Source organism: Coenobita brevimanus, chromosome 98 (assembly GCF_032717465.1).
Source record: "Coenobita brevimanus isolate Jiangsu-jjx chromosome 98, ASM3271746v2, whole genome shotgun sequence".
In the NCBI taxonomy this organism is placed as follows: Eukaryota; Metazoa; Arthropoda; class Malacostraca; order Decapoda; family Coenobitidae; genus Coenobita; species Coenobita brevimanus.
In genome coordinates, this window is record NC_137051.1 from 14,103,999 (window position 1) to 14,120,878 (window position 16,880).

Consider the following 16,880-nt stretch of genomic DNA (forward strand, 5'->3'; position numbering starts at 1 on the left):
TAGAGGGGTGTGTGAGTTGGGATCAGGGCAGTGAAATGGAGGGGACAGGGCGACTTGGAGGCGATTTGTTTGTGGCCACCCCAAACGGGATTGAGGCGTCTGGCAATAGATAGATTATATATATATAAATATATATATATATATAAAATATATAATATATATATATATATATATATATATATAAATATTATATATATATATATATATAATATATATAAATATATATATTATATATATATAAATATATATATAAATATATTATATATATATATATATATATATATATATTATATATTAATTATATATATATAAAATATATATATATATATATATATATATATATATATATATATATATATATATATATTATATATATATTATTATATATATATTATTATATATATATATTATACATATATATTATATATTATATATATATATATATATATATATATATATATATATATATATATATATATATATTATTTATATATACATTTATTATATATATATATATATATATATATATATATATATTATTTATATATACATTTATTATATATATATATATATATATATATATATATATATATATATATATATATATATATATATATATATATATATATATATATATATATATATATATATTGCCAGACGCCTCAATCCCGTTTGGGGTGGCCACAAACAAATCGCCTCCAAGTCGCCCTGTCCCCCGCCATTTCACTCCCCTGCTCCCCACGCACCCCGCCCTCTCTCATATACCTCTCCACCCCATCTCTCCATCTCATCCTCGGCCTCCCCCTCCCTCTTTCCCCCTCCACCTCACTCACACTCTCTTCGTCAGTCTTTCACCCTCCATCCTCTCCACATGGCCAAACCACCTCAGTGTGTTCCTCATAACGCTTCCTATCACATCCACATCAACACCACAACGCTCCTTTATATCCTCATTCGTCAGCCTGTCTCTCCATGTGACTCCACAGGCTCCTCTTAAATAACTCATTTCCACGGCTCTCACTCTTGACTTGTCTCCTTCCAACAACGTCCAAGCTTCACTTCCGTACGTTAGAGTTGGTATCACAATACTGTCATGTAGTAACTTTTTCACTTCCATGCTCACTTCCCTGTTTCTTATCACTGCTTTCAAAAAACCAGCAACCTTTCTTCCCTGCTGTACCCTTTCAAGCACTTCACCCTCCAAACCTCCATCCTTACTCATCACACTACCCAAGTACTTAAACGTACTCACATTTTCCAATTCCTCACCATCCAACCTCGCTGTACATTCACTGACTTCACCTCTCTCAAAGACCATCACTTTACTCTTCCCTACATTCACCTTTAGATTCCGTTTCCTACACACACACTCTCAAACTCATCCACCAAGCCTTGCAGCTCTCCTTCGTCTTCACTCAACAACACAGTATCATCTGCAAACAACAGTACAGGGAGTTTCGAAACACTATCCTCTCTCACCAGGGCCACTCCAACATCCACTACCCTACCTTGTACCTCTTTTATTACCCCATCCACGTACAGATTGAACAACCATGGAGACATGACACATCCCTGTTTCAACCCAACTTTCAAATAGAAAAATTCACTTAGTTCACCATCCACACGCACTGCAGCCTTCGCACCATCGTACATACTCTTCACAGCATTTAACAACTTCCCATCTATTCCATATATTCTTAACACTTTCCACAATCCTAGTCTATCCACCCTGTCATATGCTTTCTCCAAATCCATGAAAGCCGCATATAACTTCTTTCCCTTCTCTAGAAACTTTTCCACTAAAGATCTGAGAATGAATATCTGATCTACACAACCTCTTCCCTTCCTAAAGCCTCCCTGTTCTTCTCCAACTAATTTCTCTGTTCTTTCTCTAACTCTGTCAATAAGTATCCTACCATACACTTTTCCTATTATACTAAGAAGACAAATGCCCCTATGATTACCACACACTTCTTTTTCCCCTTTTCCTTTGTACAAGGGAATAATTATACCTGACTTCCAATCCTCCGGGACTCTACCTTCCTCCCAGGCCAATCTGCACATCTTCCACATCCATTCTACTACTATCTCTCCCCCATGCTTCAACATTTCACCACACACTCCATCAATATATATATTATATATATATATATATATATATATATATATATATATATATATATATATATATATATATACAGGTTACAGGTCTCCCTTGTTTTACGATTGGTAGGCGTTCCTAGAAAGGCAATCGTAAACCGAAATTAAGGTTTAATGGGAAAAATAGGGATGCGTTCCTGGACTCATGTATAAGGAACCAAAGACCCATAGAAGTGATCTAATATGCAATAATAATGATGATGTTTTATGTATTGTAGTGCATCAGAATCACATAGGTATGTACATTTGCAAACATAAAGACATGAAATAGCAAAAACAACATGAAATACAGCTGTACTGTACTGTAATGTACTGTTATGTACCCTCCTACTGTACTGTAGCTACGTCCACCCTTAGTCGGTCCCCCCCGAGGCTGAAGGACGTAATGCCCTAATGTCTCCTCCGATGCTAGGAGACATCCTGGGCCAAAGCCCATCACTCGTCAACACAAGAGGTGGAGAGGGAGGAAGCAGGAGTGGTGGAGGTCTGGGTGGCAGGGGTGCATGAATCAGGAGAATGAGAGGTGGTGGAGGTGGAGGTTTGGGCGGGTATGCCACGCAACTCTCAGCTGATCTGCCTGTGAGCATGGGATTTCCACATGTCCAATCATAAATGCGAGGGAGCTCAATTGTAAAATGAACACTTGGTACTAAAGAATAATGATCGTAAATGCGAAATATCGTAAAACGATACAGCGTAAAATGAGGGAGACCTGTACAGATATATATATATATATATATATATATATATATCTGGACATTGCTACTCCTCACCTTGCCCTAGAGTGGGAAAGGAGGTCTGGATGATGATGATCTATCTATCTATCTATTGCCAGACGCCTCAATCCCGTTTGGGGTGGCCACAAACAAATCGCCTCCAAGTCGCCCTGTCCCCCGCCATCTCACTGCCCTGCTCCCAACTCACACCCCCCTCTCTCATATACCTCTCCACCCCATCCCTCCATCTCATCCTCGGCCTCCCCCTCCCTCTTTCCCCCTCCACCTCACTCATACACTCTCTTCGTCAGTCTTTCACCCTCCATCCTCTCCACATGGCCAAACCACCTCAGTGTGTTCCTCCTAACTCTTCCTATCACATCCACATCAACACCACAACGCTCCTTTATATCCTCATTCGTCAGCCTGTCTCTCCACGTGACTCCACAGGCTCCTCTTAAATAACTCATTTCCACTGCTCTCACTCTTGACTTGTGTCCTTCCAACAACGTCCAAGCTTCACTTCCGTACGTTAGAGTTGGTATCACAATACTGTCATGTAGTAACTTTTTCACTTCCATGCTCACTTCCCTGTTTCTTATCACTGCTTTCAAAGAACCAGCAACCTTTCTTCCCTACTGTACCCTTTCAAGCACTTCACCCTCCAAACCTCCATCCTTACTCATCACACTACCCAAGTACTTAAACGTACTCACATTTTCCAATTCCTCACCATCCAACCTCGCTGTACATTCACTGACTTCACCTCTCTCAAAGACCATCACTTTACTCTTCCCTACATTCACCTTTAGATTCCGTTTCTTACACACTCTCTCAAACTCATCCACCAAGCCTTGCAGCTCCCCTTCGTCTTCACTCAACAACACAGTATCATCCGCAAACAACAGTACAGGGAGTTTCCAAACACTATCCTCTCTCACCAGGGCCACTCCAACATCCACTACCCTACCTTGTACCTCTTTTATTACCCCATCCATGTACAGATTGAACAACCATGGAGACGACACATCCCTGTTTCAACCCAACTTTCAAAGAGAAAAATTCACTTAGTTCACCATCCACACGCACTGCAGCCTTCGCACCATTGTACATACTCTTCACAGCATTCAACAACTTCCCATCTACTCCATATATTCTTAACACTTTCCACAATCCTAGTCTATCCACCCTGTCATATGCTTTCTCCAAATCCATGAAAGGCGCATACAACTTCTTTGATGATGATGATGATGATGATGATGATGATGAAAATATACTGTATATGAAATTAATACTGTACTTAAGAAATACTGTACTTAAGAAAAGAATAAGGAACATGATTAATAAATAAAAGTATTAACACGATAAGGAGCAAATAGTCATTTTATTTTCATGCCAGTACGAACTAATATAAATATTTCCTTGTTTTCAAACCTTGAAGTGAATATTATTTAGGTTAATTATATCTGCAACCTGACATGACCCAAAACAAGGAATCTGACATATAAACTTAGTACAGTATATTGCTCAATTGCTCACAGATGCATCCCAACACATCTCACAACACTCACAAGTCACACTGAATATATATATAAGGTACTAATACATACTGATGTGAAAAATATATGCCTATATCTTGAGGGGTATAATTCTCTTCATTCCTGCCTTAAACCACAAACTGCATTTCAATGAAACAGCCAAGGGGGCGCCTGCATTGTATACTGTACACAAGTTTCCTCTAGGAAAACTTTCATCTACACACCTTGACTGACCACTAAAATCTGTATATAATGTGTATATGCGTCAATGACTCTGTGTGCATCAATGACAAAGTAATGTTCAGAAACAGCAAGATCTGGTGGCTGCATGGTTTCCCTCAGGTGAGTCTTCAAAATAAATTTTGAATATGTAACCCATTACCATAACTTCTGGTGCCATTACAAGATTTTGTTGTGTTAAAAATAACCAATGTTCCCCAATGAAAATGTATTCACTGTAAAGAAAAAATACTGATGTCTACACATAATATCCATGTATCATCCTGTAAATAACATTCATATCCAGGGTAACAAAGAAGACCAGTGGGAATGACTGGCTTTCATAAATTATTATTTGTGTGTATGTGTGTATTGTGGCAGCCAGCTTACATGCACCTGATATGGGCAGACAGCTCTACTATACATGTTCAAGTCGTGTTTACGAGATCTGAAGGGCAAATGATCTACAGGGTCATGAACAATACTTATATAACCATGGAACATATTTTTTTTACAAATTATTTTTAATTACATGCATATATGGTCTATTGCATAATTTGGAAAAGACCCTTCAGAAACCTTTTTAAGTGAAAAAGTAATGTACAGTATAGTGAATATGAGGTGTTCTGCAGAGGTATGACTAATTAATGCCTTCCCATCATGCCTAAATTCTGACTGCGTAATCTACTCTAGCTAGTCTTAATCATTCCACAAAGGACTAACAACCAACTGTTGATGAAATCTACATGATTTTTAGATTATCATACATAAGGAGCCACTTCCCCTATTATGAATTATAAATGTGCAAAATGTAATGTTTCTTAGGCCAACAACTATAGTTACGATAAAAACATAATTGGGAGAAAAACAACAAATTCAGAGCTGAAAATATTAAGAAAATAATGAAGAAAACATGATAATGAGGAAAAGAAATAAATGTCAACAAGAGGAAATATGTGACAAAACACTGGAAAGAGGTATTGTACTGAATCAAGGAGGAAATCCAAAATGCCATGCATGAGGTGAAAGTGGTGCTGGAAAGTGATGCCTTCACATGAGACCGAATTAACTGGGTGGCTCCACAGGCCAGTTATACATAAAAGTGTCCCTTAGCTTCCTCCCTAGCCCCCAAAATGAGGATGGTGACCTGCAGGAGAAGGGCAACGTCAGCCTGCAGTCGTCCAGTTTCACATCCACATGAACCTGAAGCAACATCAAGGGGTGAAAGTAATGTGGAAGTTCAGAGTAAACTGGAATACAGGACAGGAAATACTCTGTGTGGGGCTTGACTGTGATGTAATAATTCTGTTTCACCAAAAACAGAGCAAAGAAGCATAGAAAAGATGCACTATATCTTTTTTATAATTGCACATAAATCTGTGGATGAGTCTGCCATACACAGCTAAATACACTATGACTGCATAACACACTATGAAGTACAACAGCTGAGACAAGCAACTCGATGAGGCTCGGTCCATCAGTAACTAAATAAAAATTAGACAGGCTTGTGGTTCTAAATGCTGCTAGTATAACATTTTATTTCCCTAGCTTAAACAAATGCAATAATAAAATTTTTCATTAGACTTCTAGCAGACCAAAGTAACCTACAAATATAGTAGTAATAATGTATATGTAGTAATAATGTTATCACAATCCAATGCCACCAACTTGATAGGGGCAACTTGTCACAAGTATGTGTAGATTCTGCACTCATTCATAGATATGCCTGCACCTCTCATAACAGTTTTGATATCTATGTTCATCTACCTGGTAAGGAATTATGAGAGTACAACTGGTCATGAAAATTATTATTATTTCAAACACCTGGGCGAGAAACAGGCATGTTTCTTTCCCCTTGTAAGCAGTTCTAGAAATTTGCACAACATTGTGATCTGAACATGGCCTCACTAAATTACGTACAGTCCTCCCCAGACACAGGAAGCAAACAAAAGAGATAACCCACTAAAGAGCATAAAAATGTATAGTCCTAGGTAGTCAAGTTACATGAACAGTTGGCTGAAAAAAAATGCATCACAATACACGGAGCTCAAAACTGATAAAGAAGAAAATATTACAATCAATAACAAATGTTTCAGGCATTCAGTTACTACTAAAAACAGCCATTCACTGCAAGACACAGCAGACACATGAAGACTGAACCACTATTGCACAAGCACAAAAAAAACAGGGAAGAAATAGACAATCAGTATTTCAAGTGCTTTGCAAGTTGACCAACAATTATACAGTATGCTCCAAGGATGTCGATACTTTTCCTGCCTACTGAACAACCCACACAGAGAAAGAGGCTTGAGGGTAGAGCGGTGGTGATGAGGGAGGGGGGGGGATGTGGGCGTGGTCTTAGCTTTGAGGGTCTGGTCTGGCCAGAAGTCTTTCCACTGCTGCATTCACATCACCAAATGTCGCAATCAGGGCTGGAAGAGGTAAGGGTCGGTTTCAGGTTTTGCAGCCAAGCCAAAAAATACGATACCTAAAACAATTTCTAAAGATGCCTTTTATCTTTGTATGTCAGGTGTTCCCGGTTCGTGGTGATGTGTATGTCACTAAATCATTCATCAAAATATCATTCCTCCTCCATTTTTTCTATGAAACAGCAATATTATCATGGAATAAGTCTGCTAAGCATTGCAGGAAAGGCATATGGTTGAATAATCACAGAGGATAAGAAATATTTCATAATATCCGGTGAGCAATGACCAAGGTGGCTTTAGGAGTGGTAGGGAATATGTGGACCAAATATCTGCAGTAAGATAGATTGTGGAAGAATGCATGGAAGAAGAACTATAGTAATGTATTTATGGCATTTGTGCATTGGAAAATGTGTATGACAGGGCTGACTGTGATGGATTATGGGCAGTTTAAAGCACTATGCAAAACAAAAATTGCTGAGTGCTAAAGAGTTCTTATGATGGTAACGAAGCATGATGTAATAGTAGGATGATGTCTAAGTGATGGTTCAGTTTCAGTACTGAGGAAGGCAAAGAATGTGATGTATCCATGGCTATTTATGATCAACATAGTTGGGTTTCTAAGAGATTCAAACTCCATTTATGGAAAGAGGGTGATTAATGGTGAAGAGCAGAGTGCCCAACATCTCAAATCTTATATATGATAACAGTGAACACAACCTTTGCAAAGGGGTTCAGATTTTGATCAATATCTGTGACCAACAAAATTTGAAAGTAAATGCAGAAAAGTGTAAAATGATGGTCACTTAGCAGGAAGGTAACTATCAGTGTAATGCATAATAGTGAATGGTGAGAGACATCTTTATTACAAGTACAGTCAGAAACAAAAATTAACTTAATATTTCACCTCATTTACTTCTCACTTTCCTCTGCTGATTAAAATTACAAAGCTTGATGAAGCTTAGTGTAATTCTCTACCCACAGATGGTTTCTTTTATATAAACTGTTAAGGTGAAAAATGATGGACATGCCTTAACCCGCGGCATCCCATCGACGTTCTTTAACGTCCACATGTTTTGTCACTGCCAATCCCGTCGACGTACATAAACGCGAAAAAATTGCAAGGTCCCTAATTTGCACAATTTTCAATTTTCGCGAGTGATTTTTGGTACGTATACACGTGACACCTTCCTCTACAAGATGCCAGGCAGGGACAATGCCTTACCCAGCATGACCTCCTCCCCCCCCTGCATGCCATTGTCTCAGCAATTCACCTGTTATCAGTGACCTGGCCAGTATAGCCATGTCATGCCACGGTATGAAATTCAGGGCCAGAGTGATTCCCCAATCAATGACAATGTGGAGGACAAACTTTACATAGCATTAGAGGAAAAAACAGTTAGAAATGATGATCAGGTAATGTGGCAAAAAAAGGTCGGGTATTAGTGAGTGAAACAATGCTTATAATGCCTATATTACTGCTTGAAAACCAATATACTCTCATACTACATATAAATTCGTACCAAGTAAATAAATAAGTACCGTTTATGAGTGGTGTGAAATAGTTATCCTCCCACAGAACTCGTTTTCTTTGGTGCCAGCCTAATTGAAAACCCAGAAAGGTAAGGAGGTACTCCTACCTGTATCGAGTACTTTAAACCTCAAGTGAGCGATTTCTCTATGAATTTTCGATGTTTCTCACCAAAAGAGAAGGTTTGAGCCAAAAAAATTTTTTTCCTAAAATGGTCGGGATTGGGGGGAGTCAGTGGTGGAAAAGTGGTCGGGATGGAGCGGGTTAATAGTGAAGCAGATGTAGTGAAACGGTCAGGGAACTTTAATGCCTGACAGTAACTCAGTATAGAAACAGTAATGTGGGGTAAATGTACAAAAGAAGTTAAGAGTGGAACAGCATGGGAAGGAAAAATGCAAAACAAAGGTCTGATTTTGAAGGTGTGTCAGTGACCACATTAATGCTCTGATGTAGTATGAACGTGGAACATCCAAGAGTAATAGCAGTGGAAATGGTACTGTCGATTAATATGTGGAGTGTACAGTTAACTGCATGAGAAACACAGTGACAGAAATATGCAGAGTTCAGAAATCTGTAAACAAGAAATTAGAAAATGTGTTTAGATGGTCAAGAAGAAGGTGGATGGATAATGTAACTATGTGAAAAAAAAGGATGCTGATGAGGTTAGGAACTGACATGATTTTCAACTGGTTGCACAGAAAAGCTTATGACAATGGTCTGACACCCCATAATTAACTTGACTATAAATGTGTGTCTGTACAGCTGAAAGAATGACTATCTGGCAGGTGTTATATATAACAAGTACGGTAAAAGTCCAATTATTCGGCATCTATGGGACTGGGCCAATGCTGAGCAACCGCGTTTGCCATATAATTGAAAAACCTACCCACTCAGTACCTTATATGTATTATAGTGAACACTGTCATCACTACTTGTATTATTACAAATGTGTTTGGAATAAGTACTGTATACTGTATGATACTGTACAATAATGTAATCAATACAGTAATAATAATAATAATCATCATCATCATTAATAATAATAATAACAATAATAATAATAATAATAATAATAATAATAATAATCTGGTCTTTTGTTTCTCAAAAGCACCAGTTCTTCCATAGGGTATTCAGTAGCACTGAGACACGTATACATGAGTTTTACAATTACATGAACTCTGACATCTCTCATATACAATACAAACTTCATCAATAAAAAAAATATGAAAGTGGCAATAATTAAACCCTATAATTATCCATCACAGTACCTCTCTTCATGTCGTAGCATTTTGAAAATAGAAAGGCTTTTCACTGTCTCTTAAAGGATTCAACAGAAGAGAATTGTCTCATGGACAATGGCAATCTATTATATAATCTAGGGGCTCTATACACAAAAGAATGATCAGAGAAATAACTGGTGAATGGCTCCAGGCTCATCAGGATGCAAGGAATCATCTTCATTACGTAACATCACACCTAGGCATGCCATTTGAAGTTTTAACAATTCAGCATGATACTTCGGTTCGTTAAACTAGCTTTGAATGTAATAAGACAGTTTAAATTCGATTCTTGCCTGTACTGGTAACCAATGCAGCTCAATCAGGAACGGAGTGGTCGAGGTTCTCAGGGGGAAACCAATGATAAGTCTTGCTGCCTTGGTCAACAAAGACTGAACTTTTGCTAGACTATTATTTGGAAGACCAATCCACAGTGAACTGCAATAATCGACAAGAGACAAGACCACTGCATGGACCAATGTTAGGATGCAATGTCTATTCAGGAATTTTCTCACAGAGTACAACTTTCTGATATGCAAGTTGCACCCTCTGACTACAGTACTTGATTAATATGTTCTTTGTATTTCAACTTTGAATTAAAATAAGCACCCAGATTTCGAACAGAACTGACTGGACGAAGCAGCGACACACCAAAGGTCAAAGCCAGTGTCATCACCCCTTTGTTTCCTCTGATGATGGCGATCTCAGTGTTACCATCACTCAGTTTAAGTTTCCTCCTTGCCATCCAAATATTAACATCAGACATTAGAGATTCAAGCTTAATCTTGGTATTATTAAATATCTGACACCTTAACACAGAGCTGAATGTCATCAGCACAAAAATGATAGGACACGTCGTGAGCATCAAGTAAAGACGATAACCTACTCATGTAGACTGTGAACAGAAATGGACCCAAAACTGATTCTTGAGGGGCTCTGAACAGAAGGGGAGTAGAATCTGAGCTGGTGTTAACAACAATCACAATCTCTGAAATCTGTCCGACAAATACGACTTGAGGAGCAAAAAAGCACTATCACAAATGCCATAAAAATACAGATCATTCAACAACAGTTTATGATCTACTGTATCAAAAGCTGAAGACAGATCCAACTGAACTAGCCAGAACTAGGAGAGGGGACATCCCATTACAGGTGTTTGCCACCAAGTCACTATCAATCCTTGTTAATGCAGTTTCAGTTGAATGGTATTTTCTGTATGCTGACTAAACAACAGGACAACTCTGTTATGTTCCAGTAATGGTGAGAGTTGATCACGTATGGCCCACTCAATAATCTTGGATAAGAAAGACAGGTTAGAGAAGGGATGATAATTTGTCACTGTCTCAACATCAAGGCCAGGTTTCTTGATTAGGGGCCGAGGCAAAGCCCGTTTCTCAAACTGCACAAAATTACAAAGAAGCATCTATTTATTATGCTGCAGATAAAGCCTGCTGCATGCTCGTATACAGGCAGTTGAGACAAGTTACATTGATCGAGTGGGCAAAATGTTAACTTCTCTGATGTAACATTTGACTTTATTTACATTCAGTGGATGAAATGTTGAAAGCAAATGACCTCCTGAGCACTGTGATTGGAAGTCAACTGAGTACAATTCACTAGATGAACTGTCGTCTAAATCATTTCTTATACGAGACATCTTTATTGTAAAAAATGAAAAAAAATCAGAAGCCAACTGGGCATCAGATACAGAAGATGGTTTAACAATAACATTTCTCTGACCAGTCAAACTGTTCACAACTGCATTTTTTTTTTTTTTTTTATCACCACCACATGAATCAACTTTATTTTGATAATACCTTGCCTTTTGGGGTTTTATGGTGTGAACTACTGCTTTTCTCGCAAAAACATACTGCAAACGAGTTAATTCGGTAGTTGCAAGCACCACTCATGTTCTGCCTTTCTACGCTGTCTACACAATGCATAAATGGATGGACCATACGACGGAGAATTATCACATACAATGATTGTTTTTACTGCCTCCTCAGGACAATAATAGTCAAAAATTAACCTATGCTCATTGTCATATATATATATAAACCAAATCATCAGAGGAAAGATATGAAGAATCACTGTAGTTTAAAAGCTTACCAATTTCAAGACATCTATTTGGTGGTCAATGTTCCTGTTATTCTGAACCTGATGACCTTTGTATAGGAATGGGATTTTGGGATATCAAAACTAAAAGTGATCAGAGCATGGTCAGAGATGAGGGGGTCAACTGAGTTGACCTCCACATCAGACGAAGGCCTGCAACCAATGGGGGACACGATCAAGTCAAGGACATCTTGAGACATGAGTTGCATCACTCACATGATTGAAAAAATTATACTGGGTGATCAATTCTGCAGACTGTCAACTCAATTACTGAAATCACCGCAAACAGGAAGTCCTCCAGATTTACGAGAAAACACTTCAAGAAACTGCCCAAACTCCTCCACAAAACCTTGATTAGTGTCCAGATGACCTGGTCAATACACTATTACAATTCTATTGGTATTCTGATGGAAATTTAATAATACTTCCATAAATTCAAATGAAGATGGGGTCAGGTCTGAGTCTATGAGAGAAACATTTGCTAGTGCTGCCGAGTAGATGAGTGCTACACCACCTCCCGGATAGTCAGCACCAGGCCTGGGAATGCTTATAATAGAATGTGTCTTAGGTAAAGCACTACGAATACTATTAACATCAGACTCATACAACCAGGTTTCAATCAAGCACAAAATGTCGAGTTTGTGCTGGTTTAAAGCTTCATTAATATGGTCTATCTTATTACAGATGGAACGAACATTTAAAAGACCCATCCTTAACTGGTTCAAAAGGGACGTAGTCAATTTTTTGAATGGTCGAAATTGGTGTTTTCAATCACTCTATTCCTATGAGAAATCATAACTGGACAGTCTCTATACGATGCAAAATGGGCAACCGACTGTGAATTAGTGATAGCTTCTTGATGTCTTAACCTGCCCCGTACCCACTAATTTATTACACAACCTACCCCCAAAACCCTACAAATGGACCTGCAGCAGTGGCGTCTTCGCTGTGGGTCTACCCCCCCGAGGCTCTCGAAGAGAAGAGAAGGACAGCATGGGGGCCAAACCACCACAAACCCCTCCGGCCCCTCACGGGGATCAAGTACCTGGGAGTGGCTTCGGTCGCCCGGGCAAGTACCACATCTCCCAACACAACACACACAACAACACCGTTTTTCCTACACTGAGAAATGACTCCCCGGCTGCCATTTCTCGACGACTTCTTCTAGCCGGGGACATTGAGAGCAATCCAGGATCCACCAACAAATACATATGTCCAACATGCTCAAAACCTATCATGTCGAGCCGACAGACAAAGGGTTCAGTTCAATGCAACTCCTGCAAGAACTGGACCCATTACACCTGCACAACACTTGCATCCAGGACACATTACACAAACACCTGGACCTGCTCCTTATGCTCCTTCCCCCCACCCATCAACCCCCCTTCCAATCCTACTCCTACTTCCTTCACACCTCCACAGCCAAACCCACTGAACCTTCCCACACCATCCAGTCCCCCAACTACTCCCATTCCAACCCATCCTAATCCACCTCAACCCTTACGCCCATCACAACCTCCTCCTACCCCTTCCCCTCCACCCACACCACCTCCCCCCGTGCTGCAGCAACCGACACACATCACACACACAACATAAACATCCTTCAATTAAACATAGATGGCATAAACACCATAATACATGAACTCACACAATTCATCAAACAACAGAACATACACATTGCCATCTTACAAGAAACAAAACTACACAGAGCACAAAAAACACCGACATTTCCTAACTTCACCACCATTCGACAAGACCGGGCTGATGGCGGTGGCGGAGGACTCATCACCCTGGTACACAAATCCATCAACTTTGCAGATACCAGTGCACACACAAAGTCACTTCTCCCCCCACATGACACCACAACAGAAATACAATCAATTAAAATATGCACTGGTAACAAATCACACATAACAATCGTTAACACATACATTCCCCCCAATCGTCCCCCACAGTACCACACAATTACTCTCCACAGATACACCACATCACTAACATACCCAACATCATCCTGGGTGGTGATTTCAATGCCAAGTCGTTGGCCTGGGATGTCAACAACCTTGACACAGACAGAGGGCTGGTACTACAATCCCAGACAGATCATCTTTTCATACTAAACAGTCTAGACCAACATACCCATATCCCACACCAAGCCCTCTTCCTCCCATCATCTCCAGACATCACCTTCTGCTCCCCAAACCTCGCTCCCACTACATCATGGAGAGTGGTCAAAACCTTAGGTTCTGATCACCTCCCAATCATCATCACTACCAAAACCAGAATCACCCCAGCTGGCCACAAACACACATACACTAATTATAAGAGAGCCAAAACAGAACAACATTTCAAAACACTAAACAGTACACCCATCACAAACATCAACACCGCTGTGCACACTTTCAATACAATCATACAAAACGCAGACAAAAGACACATCCCTAGAGGCAAAAGAAAGAGACACAACCCCAACTTCACACCAGAAATTCAAGGCCTCATCAGACAACGGGACACACTGCGACACTCCCCAACACCCCATACACCTGAAACCATACAACAAATACAAGAACTCAACACTCAAATAAACAGTAAAATATCAGAACAGCAAACACTAAACTGGAAAAATTACCTCCAAACACTTGACCACAAAACAAACATCAGCAAACTCTACAAAACACTAAACAGCATCACACTTTCCAACAGCAACACCACACAATCACACGCTGCCATCACAACACCAGACACCATACCCTCAACCAAACAACAAGCAAACACTCTCATAAATCACTTTTCACAAGTCAGCCATCTAACCCCCCATCCGGGAGACTGACGTATCATCAGACGTAAGAGACAGTTCCCCACAGACCCAGACTACGCACCTTTCACTTACAACCAGACAAAGCACATCATTAACAACCTCAAGCACTCATCTGCCTGTGGACCAGACAACATAAGCAACATTCACCTTAAACACATAGGACCACAAGGCATACAAGCACTCACCAACATATCAAACTACAGCTACTCACACAACATAATACCCAACATCTGGAAGCATGGCAATATCATCACTATCCCTAAACCCAACAAAGACCCCACGTTAACCTCCTCACATCGGCCCATCCCACTCCTCTGCACCCCCTCTAAAGTCACTGAACGGCTGATACTAAAACTAGTCACACCTCACATTCCCCTAGCCCAGTCACAACATGGCTTTAGGTCACTTCACTCCACAAACACCCTTCTTATAGACCTTACACAGAGAGTTTTCGATGGCATGAATTCAGCTAGGCCACCTTACAGAACACTCCTAGTCACACTAGACATTAGCAAAGCTTTTGATGCCATCCCCCGCCACAACCTCACAAACAAAATACTCAACACAAACATGCACAATAACACAAAAAGATGGCTGGCAAACTACTTAGCAGGCAGATGTGCACACGTAACATTTGCCGGTCAGTCTTCTAACATCAGAAACTTCACAAACGGCGTCCCCCAAGGATCTGTTTTGTCCCCTACACTCTTTAATCTATACATGCACGACATACCCACACCCCACACACCACAGATACACATAGCTTCCTATGCAGATGATATAACACTTACATGTACACACCAAAACTCAAACACAGCTGCACACATCATTCAACTTTACCTCAACACACTACACGAATGGTTCACCACAAACAGCCTCAAAATAGCCCCAGCCAAATCTACAGTTACTCTTCTCACAAACTGGACAGCAGAACACAGTCACATCCCACACCTCACCATAAACAACACTCCACTACCACACACACACACACACACACACACACAAAATCCTTGGTGTAACATAAAATACATCAATGTCATTCAAACAACACATCACAAACATTAAAAATAAAATAACACCAAGACTCAATGCTTTGAAGTCACTTGCCCATACAACATTCGGACACAACAAAGAAAACACCACCACAGTATACAAACAATACATATGTTCAATGATGAATTATGCACGCCCTGCCTGGGCTTCTAACCTCACCAAAACACACTAAAACACTCTACAGACCATACAGAACAAGGCCCTAAAAATAGTCACAGGCTGCACAGCTACTACACCCACAGACCACCTACATCAAGAAACCTAAGTCCTCAAGGTCAAGGATCACCTAGACATGAGAGGCACCCAGTTTCTTGCTGCAGCCTCCACAAACCCACAACATCCACTACAGTACATGGCAGCACATCCACCCACACCAAGGAACATCAAAACAACACCCAGTACATGATACCATACACAAATACTGTCAACTCTCCCCCCTCGCCCACCACAGACCAACTTCCAGAAGCATATCCACACTCAGATCACTTGCCGCTCCATTCAGTCACTTACAGACAACACACAGCTGTATGCACGGCCTCCTGACATCCACCCTTCTGAATCCTATCTTCCTCGTGAGGACAGGGTCCACCTGACCAGGCTGAGATGTGGGCACCATCCAGCCCTCTTAAGCTACCGGAAGAGGCTGGATGACTTCGTTGCTGATGCCTGTCCAGGATGCAACACAGCACCCCATACTATTAAGCACATTATGAAAGACTGCATTGCACACAATCACCTACGCCAACAACACAACATACACTTTTTGAGAGCTCTGTGGGAAAGCCCGGTCTCGGCCATGGCCTTCCTAAGGGACTCGGGGCTGTTCGGCCAGACTGCCTAGGGAACAACTACTACTACTACTACTACCCGACAATGACTTGTTTTTTGGAGGGCTCAAACCTCCGCTTTTGGTGAGAAACGATGGAAAATCATCAAGAAAATTTTCACCTATGCTTATATGTGGTCGGAACAGGTGAGCCTCCATGCACCTGGTCTCGTACTCTGTTGAGGCGCGGTGCAAGTGCCATGT

The 16,880-nt window shown here is 40.2% G+C and overlaps 1 protein-coding gene across 1 annotated transcript in view; it reads right to left on the reverse strand.

Annotated features, from left to right (window-relative positions):
• Positions 1-4,241: 4,241 nt before the first annotated feature.
• The window catches only part of Ubqn (ubiquilin), a 109,564-nt gene continuing 96,925 nt past the window's right edge, over positions 4,242-16,880 (reverse strand). Inside the window, exon 10 of the mRNA XM_080283674.1 lies at positions 4,242-7,065. Within this exon, the coding sequence (XP_080139800.1) occupies positions 6,992-7,065 (74 nt within the window). The 3' untranslated portion in view covers positions 4,242-6,991. The remainder of the gene's footprint in view (positions 7,066-16,880) is intronic.